The 11,206-nt window shown below is 42.3% G+C and overlaps 1 protein-coding gene across 1 annotated transcript; it reads left to right on the top strand.

Moving 5' to 3' along the window:
• The first annotated feature begins 2,813 nt into the window (after positions 1-2,813).
• Positions 2,814-7,508, top strand: LOC306734814 (lecithin retinol acyltransferase-like). The gene is made up of 2 exons (XM_079216213.1): positions 2,814-3,516; positions 6,128-7,508. The coding sequence occupies exons 1-2, from the start codon at positions 2,881-2,883 to the stop codon at positions 6,278-6,280; spliced, it is 789 nt and encodes a 262-aa protein (XP_079072339.1). The 5' UTR covers positions 2,814-2,880; the 3' UTR covers positions 6,281-7,508.
• Positions 7,509-11,206: the final 3,698 nt, after the last annotated feature.

Below are 11,206 nucleotides of genomic sequence, written 5' to 3'. Positions count from 1 at the left end.
GGTTCGGCCTTTGAATGACGTTGAAACAGTTTAAATATGACAAACTGTTGGCACAAAGTCAGAAGAACTCTCTAATATTGTGTTCTGGTTTATTTATATATATATATATATATATATATATATATATATATATATATATATATATATATATATATATATATAAATATGCACTTTGTGGTCAAGATTCCCCCAAAAACAACAGGTTTGTGTTTTATATATTGAGTTCCTGCTGATATATCTGATCCAGTTTTTTTGTTTTTACAGCAACATAAGCAGAAAACAGGAAGTTTAGTTTGTTAAATCCAGGAAAGAAGGCGATGACTGTCCGTCAAATGTCAGCGATGACTCATCAGACTTAAGGAGGACTTCTTCTTCTGCGGTTTCACATCCAGCAGAATGCTAATTCATCTTTTGTTTGTAATGAGCTGCGGGTTTTATCCTCTAAATGATTCCTCCCCAAACTGCTGGAGGCCATTAACACACACACACACACACACACACACACACACACACACACACACACACACACACACACACACACACCTCGTCCTCTCACGCTGTCACTCAGCTTCTTCACCGGCTCAGTCGGGGTCACATCAACACTCATCTCATCCTCCCAGTCATTCAACACCAGTCAGGCTGCCTCAGCAGGGGTGTGTGTGTGTGTGTGTGTGTGTGTGTGTGTGTGTGTGTGTGTGTGTGTGTGTGTGTGTGTTTCCATAATCCAAACCCTTAATCCCCCCAAATCCTCTTCTTCTCTGTGAAGGAAAAACAAAAAGAAAGAGCAGCAGGAGAACGAATGAGTGAATGAATGAGTGACAGAAAATCAATGAATTACCCATAATGCTCAGGGTGTGGCGTCCCTCCAGCTGCATTCAGACTCTTGGACATCATTTAGCTTCCTGTTCAGAGTGAAGATGTTTCACTTTTACCTTTTTTAGTCCACCAACATCAACATAACGTTTTTTCTGATCGCAATGTATCGATAATAAATCAATATCGTGATATTCGACTCGATACCCTTTTAGATTTGGGATAGTTCAAAATGGTGGTGTCTGAATTAAGAGATCAACCCACTTGGTCATTATTTACACATCACTGGCTATTATGGGAATATGTTGTATGAAGTCATATTTACTCCTCTGGTTGTATAGAAGTCTATGCTTCATGTGTTAAAGCTGCATTCTCTCTCCTAACCACCAGGGGGCGACTCCTCTGGTTGTATAGAAGTCTATGCTTCATGTGTTAAAGCTGCATTCTCTCTTCTGACCACCAGGGGGAGACTCCTCTGGTTGTATAGAAGTCTATGCTTCATGTGTTAAAGCTGCATTCTCTCTCCTGACCACCAGGGGGCGACTCTTCTGGTTGTATAGAAGTCTATGTAAATGACTATTATGGTCATTTAGAGTCCAACAGACCATAAAGCAGGTAAAGTCAGAGGAGCGTTCATCCTCTGGGGACCATGAACATCCGCACCAAGTTGTTATCAAACTAACTGGAGCTTTTTTGGGGGACTATTTTCAGCGGCGGATTAATCCACGTTTTGACGAAGATAAATCAAACTTTAGGTCTCTGACAGTTAGTTTAACCAACAGGAGCTGAGTCTGCAGTTCACACACTGCTCTGTGTGTGTGTGTGTGTGTGTGTGTGTGTGTGTGTGTGTGTGTGTGTGTGTGTGTGTGTGTGTGTGTGTGTGAAGCCATTTGGTGGTTTTTGGGGAAGATAAACCGCTGTGACCTCAGCATTGCTCCGTTTGAGTGTCAACCACTCGCTGCAGAATTCCCATGATGCTCCATACTCACGTCTGTGTGTGTGTGTGTGTGTGTGTGTGTGTGTGTGTGTGTGTGTGTGTGTGTGTGTGTGTGTGTGTAAGTGAGAGCGACATTTGCTGTGGTGGAAATTCTGAGTGCATGTGGTTGGCTGTGGTTAGGTGTGTGTGTGTGTTCTGGTACTTCTATCTTTGTGAGGACATGTTTTTCTTGCCTCGCGCCTCCAGATGTGTTGATGTTTCATGTTGGTGACGAAGTGAAGGACGAAGAGTCTTCATGTGTTCATAAAGTACATGAAGTCTTTAAAAAGCTTTTTAGAGATTCTCACATAGAATATGATGCATTAAATTAAACTATAAACATAAAACATTAATGCAGCAGAATCACTTTTCAGTGATCATCAGCACGTTTACTCACTGTGGTATTAGTACTTTTACTGCAGTATTTTACACTGTGGTATTAGTACTTTTACTGCAGTATTTTACACTGTGGTATTAGTACTTTTACTGCAGTATTTTACACTGTGGTATTAGTACTTTTACTGCAGTATTTTACACTGTGGTATTAGTACTTTTACTGCAGTATTTTACACTGTGGTATTAGTACTTTTACTGCAGTATTTTACACTGTGGTATTAGTACTTTTACTGCAGTATTTTACACTGTGGTATTAGTACTTTTACTGCAGTATTTTACACTGTGGTATTAGTACTTTTACTGCAGTAAAGGTGTACTTGTAGTGTAGTATTTTACACTGTGGTATTAGTACTTTTACTGCAGTATTTTACACGGTGGTATTAGTACTTTCACTATAATAATAAACAATAAAAGTTCCTCAAAATGTTTGAAAACTACTTCATATTTATGTGAAAATGAGATTAAAGTCAACAACACGCAGAACTCCTCCGCGTCCTTCCTCCTCTCTCTCCTCCTCATCCTCCAGTCTGCCGTGACGTCACGCGGTCCTCCTCCTGCCTCCTCTCCAGATCTCCGTGAAGGATCAGAGACCTCCAGAGAGGAGAGCGGGGGACAGCGCGCTCCTTCTCCTTCTTCCTCCTCTTCTTCTTCTTCTTCTTCTTCTTCTTCAGTGGTTCTCCTTCCTCCTCTTCGTCATGCTGGACACGCTCACCTTCCTCCTGGAGAAGCTCTTCCTCCTCGCGCACATCAAGCTGTCCAGCCTGCTGCCGCCTCTGCGCGCCGGAGAGCCGCCGCTCACGAGGCGCGCGGAGCGGGACGACGCTCCCCCGCAGCCCGCCGCGGCTCCCCCGCAGCCCGCCGCGGCTCCCCCGCAGCCCGCCGCGGCTCCCCCGCAGCCCGCCGCGGCTCCCGCGCAGCCGCGGTTCCGCCGCGGGGACCTGCTGGAGGTCCCGCGGACCCTCTTCACCCACTTCGGCATCTACCTGGGCGCCGGCCGCGTGGCGCACCTCATCCCGGACGTCCTCCCGGCGCTGACCGCCGACGGCCGGCAGGTCCGGGAGATGGTGACCAACGCGCGGCTGCTGCTCGGGGTGCTCTCCAAGCGCGCGTCCGTGCGCGTGGACTCCGTGGAGGACTTCGCGTACGGCGCCGGGATCCTGCTGAACGCCATGGACCGGGCGGTGCGCCGCGGCCCGCTGCCCGGGGAGGAGGTGGCGCGGCGGGCGGAGCGGCTCGTGGGCTCCGTGTCCTACAGCCTGCTGTGGAACAACTGCGAGCACTTCGTCACCGACTGCCGCTACGGGGCCGCGCAGAGCCTGCAGACCGACCAGGTGAGGACCGGGGCGGGCGCGCGCGCGCGGTAACACGTTGGGGAGACTTAGGCGCGCGACTGGAGGCGGGCGCTTTGATGTCGCCGCTCCTCACACCAGAAGCAGAGCCGTTAGTTCCGGAGCGGAGACGAGTTCACACAGGAGCTGCTGGTGGGGCGTTCAGGGACGGTCAGGGAATCAGTCATCTTTTATTTATATTAAAATAGATGTTTGTGCCAATAGAACGGAAACAATGACACTATTAAAAAAACAGCAAAACAGCAAATTATACAGAAGTTAAAACCGGATCAAGGAAGGGAAAGGAAAGACAAGGAAAGGAAAGACAAGGAAAGGAAAGGAAAGACAAGAAAAGGAAAGGAAATACAAGGAAAGGAAAGACAAGGAAAGGAAATGAAAGACCAGAAAAGGAAAGGAAAGACAAGAAAAGACAATGAAAGAAAAGGAAAGACAAGGAAAGAAAAGACATGGGAAGGAAAGGAAAGACAAGGAAAGGAAATAACAGACAAAGAAAGGAAAGACAAGACAACAAAAGGAAAGGAAAGACAAAGGAAGGAAAGGAAAGACCAGAAAAGACAATGAAAGGAAAGAGGTCACAACGGAAGAAGGAAGGAAGGAAAAGGAAAGGAAGGATGTGACATAGGGAAGAAGTAAGGAAAGCGGTGACAAAGGACATCAGAAAGGGAAAAAGTGGTGTCACTAGGACCGAGGAAAGGAAAGGAAGGAGGCGACCTGGACGTCTGTGTTGATCACCAACCGGTAAACTAAGTAAACCCATCAGATGATGCCGAAGCTGAAACATCTCATAACTCATAACTCATATCTAAGAGGCAGCAGAGGTGAGGCGTGACCTGAGTCACGCGAAGGTTCCAGCGTTCAGGTAAAAGCTTTGAAACAAGCTCCGCCTCCTCTCCTCTGCTGATGTTTTCCTTCTTTTAAACGAGAGGAAAATCTGGGTCGCTCTTTGGAAAAAAGTCCCGAGAACAAGAGCTGCATTGAGAGCGGAGCGCCTGCAGAGCCCAGTCATGATGATGATGATGGAGGAGGAGGAGGAAGGGGGGCGCGCACCTCGGGTCCTGAGCGCTCGCTGCTTTTACAGAATCCTTCAAAAAGATGAAGACATATTCTGCAAGAAAACAAATTAAAAAGTCGCTCAAATGACTTTGTTGTGATTTAAAAACGTTAAAGTGTGTTTCATCGAATCTATTTCCATTCGAAGAGTGTTTCTCACTGATGGAGACGTTGCGTTTCCTGTGTTCCTTCACAATAAAAGCCAACTATACGTTGATTATACCTTTTAATACGATAACATACCGGTTTTATTTTCTTATTAACTGTGCGGCCGCGATGTTTAAAACATGAAAGACTCTCAGCTGGATGTGGATTCATGTTTTACTGGTTTTGGGTGTAAAAGGTGGGGGCGGTGAGGGGGCGTGGCCTGTTTGTGAGGGGCGTGGCCTGTTTGTGGCCCCGCCGTCCCGCTTCGCAGACTTTTCCCTGATCGAGTTTCACTTCCTGTAATTGCCAACGTAAACATCTGACCTGCCTGCAGTCTGGCAGTCTGCTTCCTAACGGGGCCAACAGGAGCAACAGCAGGGGCCCCGGGGCCCCGCAGTACAATAAACAACAGGCTTTAGGTTCTGGGTCCTCTTCGTGCTCACAGAACCGTTTGAGACGAGGAGACGCATGTTCAAGAAGAACTGTTTCTTCTTTTAGTTTCATTAAAGGGCAAACTTACATGTTGAAACCTCAGGGAACAACACGGGGAGAAAGGAAAGGAAAGACGAGGGGAGGAAAGGAAATGAAAGACAAAGAAAGACTAGGAAAGGAAATATAAGATGAGGAAAGGAAAAACAAGGAAAGGAAAGGAAAGACAAAGGAAGACAAGAAAAGGAAATATAAGATGAGGAAAGGAAAAACAAGGAAAGGAAAGGAAAGACAAAGGAAGACTAGGAAAGCCAAGAAAAGGAAATATAAGGGGAGGAAAGGAAAGGAAAGACAAAGGAAGACAAGAAAAGGAACTATAAGATGAGGAAAGGAAAGGAAAAAGGAAAGGAAAGACAAGGAAATTAAAGACAAGGAAAAGAAAGGAAAAGAAAGACAAGGAAAGGAAATGAAAGGCAAGGAAAAGAAAGACAAGGAAAGGAAGTGAAGTGAAAGGAAAGATGAGAGGTGACAAAGGAAGGAGGAAGGGAGAGGAAGGCTGTGATATAGGGGTGGTGTCACTAGGACTGAGGAAAGGAAAGGATGGAGGCGACGTGGACATCTGTGTTGATCACGTTTTCACCAGCGGACCCCAGCAGGGATCAAACCTCCAGGGGCCAAAGTAAACTGTAGCCCTCCTCCACGAGCAGCAAGCAGGAACCTTTTATTCTGAAAGGCAAAACGCCAACAAATACCGATTGAAGCCGAACATTTGGTTTTTTTTCAATGAATGTTGACTTTGGGACTTTCGGGCTTGATTGGAGTTAAAGGAGACTCTTCTTCTGCGTAATATATTCTAAAACCCTAACCCTCGTCTCCCCGCTGCTCCTCAAGTGAAACCACAGGGGTGTCTCTACCTGAGGGTCTCCATCGTTCCTCCGTGTATTCACCTTGTTCCCGTCCCTTCCAGTTCTGCGAGTGGCTGAAGTCTCTGATCCGGGACCAGCGGGGCGCGGCGCTGGCGGCGCTGCTGGGGCTCCTGGGCGTGGCGTGTTGGGGCGTGTCCCCCGGCACGGCGCTGCCCGGCCTGATCCTGCCCTTCACGCTGTGGATGGCCAGCTAGGAGCCCGCCGGCGCTCCGGCCTCGCCGCCATGCCGGAAGACCGACCCACGGACAGGGAGGCGTCGTCTGCATACGAGTTGACCTTCAAGCGCACCGCCGGAAGGGAAGCGTCTGAAAATATACATCTTTCTGTTTGATTCGAGTGAACAGAAGAAGAAGTAGAACAGAAAAAAGACATTTAAATGGCATGAAAGATAAAACACACACTGTTTGATTGACAGCTGGTGTTTTGAGCGCTTAGCAACCGAGACCACTTAAAACCCGTTCAAAGACACCAAAGATCATTTAAAGAATCGCCGGGTTTTTACTGACCGCTTTTACTTTGAAGGCGGCGTTGAGGAAATCACGTTTGTTGTCTTCCAATATGGCGGCGTGCCGCGACATCACATGACACGTCATTTATTTGACTCATAATATGATATTTAACATTTCTTTCTCTAATTGAACACATACTCAGCTGGTAAACTGTCCAATCAGGGACGTTTATATCATTTAATGCCAGTATTTACGTCACCATTGTTTGAGTTGCTCTGAGCTCAAAGCCCATTGGTTCCTGGTGAAGGCGTGAATATTAAACCAATCAGTTATTTTTCATAAATACATTCATTGTTGGTTTGAGTCTCAATATGCAGAGATTCATAGAATATCAGCCGACTGAGACTTTGACGAAATTATATTTATTTGCGGCTCCATAAAGAACTTTCATGATCATGTTCATCAGTAATAATCAGCAATAATGAACTTTTATGTGAAGCAGCAAGGGATCATGGGAGTTGTTGTCTTAACAGGCGTGTTAGGAGGACGCGAGGATTAGCTAACGCTAATGTTAGCTTAGCTTGTTTCTTTGATCGAAATCCTCCAAAAAATGAAGTTAAAAACCACCGAGATATAAAAAGTATTTTTTAAAGTAGGAAAACAGGTTATTTTTTTCTCAGCTCGGCTAAAGTCAACTTTGAGTTTTATTAACTGCAAAGTGCTGAAAAATGCGTTTTTTAAATAGTTTTATTGGTACTTCTTCCAAAGTCACTCAACACGCTCTGGCTCTGAAGCGGCCATCTTGGCTGTAGTTTCTCGTCGGCCCCTCTGCTGAAGCTCTTCTTGTAAATATCTGTAGATATCTTTCACAACCTGATTGTTTTCTAACGGTCAAAACCTTTGAACAGAATTTATTTTTTAAGACGCTGTAACACTTTATATGTGTTTTCTATGTAAATAAAGTCTCTGACTCATTGAATTCTGGACTTTTCTGCTGATTTATTTTTTGGGTCAACTGATGCAAAGAAGAGCAACAACATGGCGCTTGTTTTCAACTTCTACTTTCATATTTTCTCTGTAGATCAAACTACTAATTCTTTAAAACTTTATGTTAATTATAAAATTATATCATCTTTTTTTTTAAGTGAAAATCTATTTTAATTCCAATGTAACGTTGGATATACAAACACCTTTTTTTAAAGAAGCAAAAATAATAAGGAAATTACATTTAATTATTTAATTATACAATATATTATATATATATACATGTATATATACTATATATATAAATATTTAAAATTATACATATGCATATATATACACATATATATATTTTTTTATTATACAAATATAGATTTTTTTAAAGTTATGTATATTTGAAAAATGACATTCTATAAAATTAAATATTTCCCTCCTAATCACAGTAAATGTAATACTAATATTATTAATAATCTGATATTTGGAGCTGTTTGAAGGACCTTCAGGTCTCATGGAAACCTTCAGTCCTCTTTCGCCGCCTGCTGGCAGACTGCAGGAACTACAAGAGGCCCTGTGTCATCCAGCCTCACTGTGCATCCGATTTTGAGATTATTCATGCTGAGATATTACAAATAAATACATAATACTGTTTTTATATTTCCTAAGTCGTGTGTGAAACATGATAGTAAGTTATGCTGTGAGGAAGCTGCTGCTCCTCTTCCTCTTGAAGGCCGCGTGATGAAGATGATAAACATCTGCCGTCCGGCATTAATACTTACATACGAGAAAAGTGTGTAACTGTGAAAGAGATCATAAATAATACAGATTATATTTGTGTGATATTTTCTGTGCTACTAGAAAAACAAATGTTTTATGGTGATTCTTGTTATTTGTGTTTCTATCATTTAAAAAAAACATTGACACATTTAATAGCATATGTATTTTTAAGCTTTTTATGTATTCTTGCCATGAATCCTAAAGCAAACGTTTTCATTTATTTTAGATTTGCTCGGTTTTATTTAAATTTGTATTTTATTTGATGATTTATGTTTAGTTTCACATAATTCTATTGTTATTTTGTTCTTATTCTAAATTTAAATATTATTTATGAAAAAAGAAGTATCAATGTCTTTACATAACAAAAATGTCAAAGAGCCACGATGTCACACACTCCGGTCCAGCAGGGGGCGCTGAGCACCTTCAACGTCGGTTTGATGTCCGCCAATAAATCTGTCCATCTCAGAGGTACATATTGTACTTTATACTGTACTACATCTCAGAGGTACACATTGTACTTTATACTGTACTCCATCTCAGAGGTACACATTGTACTTTATACTGTACTACATCTCAGAGGTACACATTGTACTTTATACTGTACTACATCTCAGAGGTATACATTGTACTTTATACTGTACTACATCTCAGAGGTATACATTGTACTTTATACTGTACTACATCTCAGAGGTACACATTGTACTTTATACTGTACTACATTGCAGAGGTATACATTGTACTTTATACTGTACTACATCTCAGAGGTACACATTGTACTTTATACTGTACTACATCTCAGAGGTATACATTGTACTTTATACTGTATTACATCTCAGAGGTATACATTGTACTTTATACTGTACTACATCTCAGAGGTACACATTGTACTTTATACTGTATTACATTGCAGAGGTATACATTGTACTTTAAACTGTACTACATCTCAGAGGTACACATTGTACTTTATACTCTCCTACATCTCAGAGATACATATAGTACTTTATACTGTATTACATCTCAGAGGTACATATAGTACTTTATACTCTCCTACATCTCAGAGGTACACATTGTACTTTATACTCTCCTACATCTCAGAGGTACATATAATACTTTATACTGTATTACATCTCAGAGGTACATATAGTACTTTATACTCTCCTACATCTCAGAGGTACATATAGTACTTTATACTGTATTACATCTCAGAGGTACACATTGTACTTTATAAGTGAAGCTCACTCAGCGTATCGCCATCAGAGAGACGGTTTGGTGATGAATTCAATGTTCAAGGAACCGGATTCTGTTGCACTTTCTGAAGAAATACTTTGAGAAGAAACCGTTTGTTAGTTAAACTGGAAACGTCCGTCATGTAATTACAAAAAATGTGAAGTTGATCTCACTGACTCTGTCTCTCTGTTGCTATAGAATCTGAGAAGAGCACAGCTGTTAGCACTGTGACAACTTCTAGATATTTAAAGATTCATGAGAGAGCTCACATAGGAGAGAAACCGTATAGTTGTGACCGGTGTAGGAAAGCCTTCACCTCGCCGTGTGACCGGAAAAGACACCAACGTGCTCACACTGGAGAGAAACCCTATCGCTGTGATCATTGTGGTGAAGCGTGCTCCACATCGGGTGACCTTAACTTGGCCTTTTTGGGACCATTGGGGGTCGACGGGTCAAAGGTATTTACGGTCCAGATGTTTCGTCCAGCTCTTTGTCTATATAATGATGTTTGATTTTTCTCAGGATTTATTCATTAAAAGAGACATAGAATAATCATTCGACCTCAGAGCAGTTGTCATCGCTCCAGGCAAAATCGTCTGGAAAGACGTGACAGAACACATCACATTCAGCGGCATCAGGAGATTTAGTGTAAAACATCCTTTCAGTGGTTCATCAAACACATTGTGAGCATTACAACTGAATAATCTCTTTACTTCACACATTTAGTCACATTTCCTGCCTTGAGCAGACAGATAAAAGACCTCCTGCAGGATCCTTTCAGTCCTAGAGCTGGTTTTAGCGTGAAGGAGGAGATGCATATTAATGATAAACCATCATTAGTGTGATCGACGCCCTAAATGACTTCATAAGGCCACACAAATGTAACGCAGGATGAAGAATTACACATCATGGAAATCAACAGAAACGTCCTGAGAGTTTATTAAATGTGAATATTTCACATCATCGCAGCACTAAACATTAAAGGTGATAAATGCTCTGTGGAGCTGAGGGGAACTTTAGAGTTTGGTAATAATTTCCTGTCTTTTTTTTCCATCTTTCATATAAAAGCAGTCGAGTTGTTAATGTAAAGATATTTATAATGTCACTGAAATCCAACGCAGCAGGTGAGGCTGGGAAAAAGACGGGAGGTTGAACAGCTGGTCCTCTGGTGTGGTCAGAACAACCTCGAGCTGAACAAAGCCAAGACTGTAGAGATGACAGTGGACTTCCGTGAAGGTTATAAAAAGAATGACCTCTGATTAACCATGAAGGTTATATAGTGACCTCTGATTAACCATGAAGGTTATATAATGACCTCTGATTAACCATGAAGGTTATATAATGACCTCTGATTAACCATTGATGTTATATAGTGACCTCCGATTAACCATGAAGGTTATATAGTGACCTCTGATTAACCATGAAGGTTATATAGTGACCTCTGATTAACCATGAAGGTTATATAGTGACCTCTGATTAACCATGAAGGTTATATAATGACCTCTGATTAACCATGAAGGTTATATAATGACCTCTGATTAACCATTGATGTTATATAATGACCTCTGATTAACCATTGATGTTATATAATGACCTCTGATTAACCATGAAGGTTATATAATGACCTCTGATTAACCATGAAGGTTATATAGTGACCTCTGATTAACCATTGATGTTATATAATGACCT

The sequence above is a fragment of the Taurulus bubalis genome (genome assembly GCF_910589615.1).
Source record: "Taurulus bubalis genome assembly, chromosome: 3".
Taxonomy (NCBI): domain Eukaryota; kingdom Metazoa; phylum Chordata; class Actinopteri; order Perciformes; family Cottidae; genus Taurulus; species Taurulus bubalis.
The sequence above is the reverse complement of the archived record's forward strand: the minus strand, read 5'-3'. Positions and strand labels throughout refer to the sequence as shown.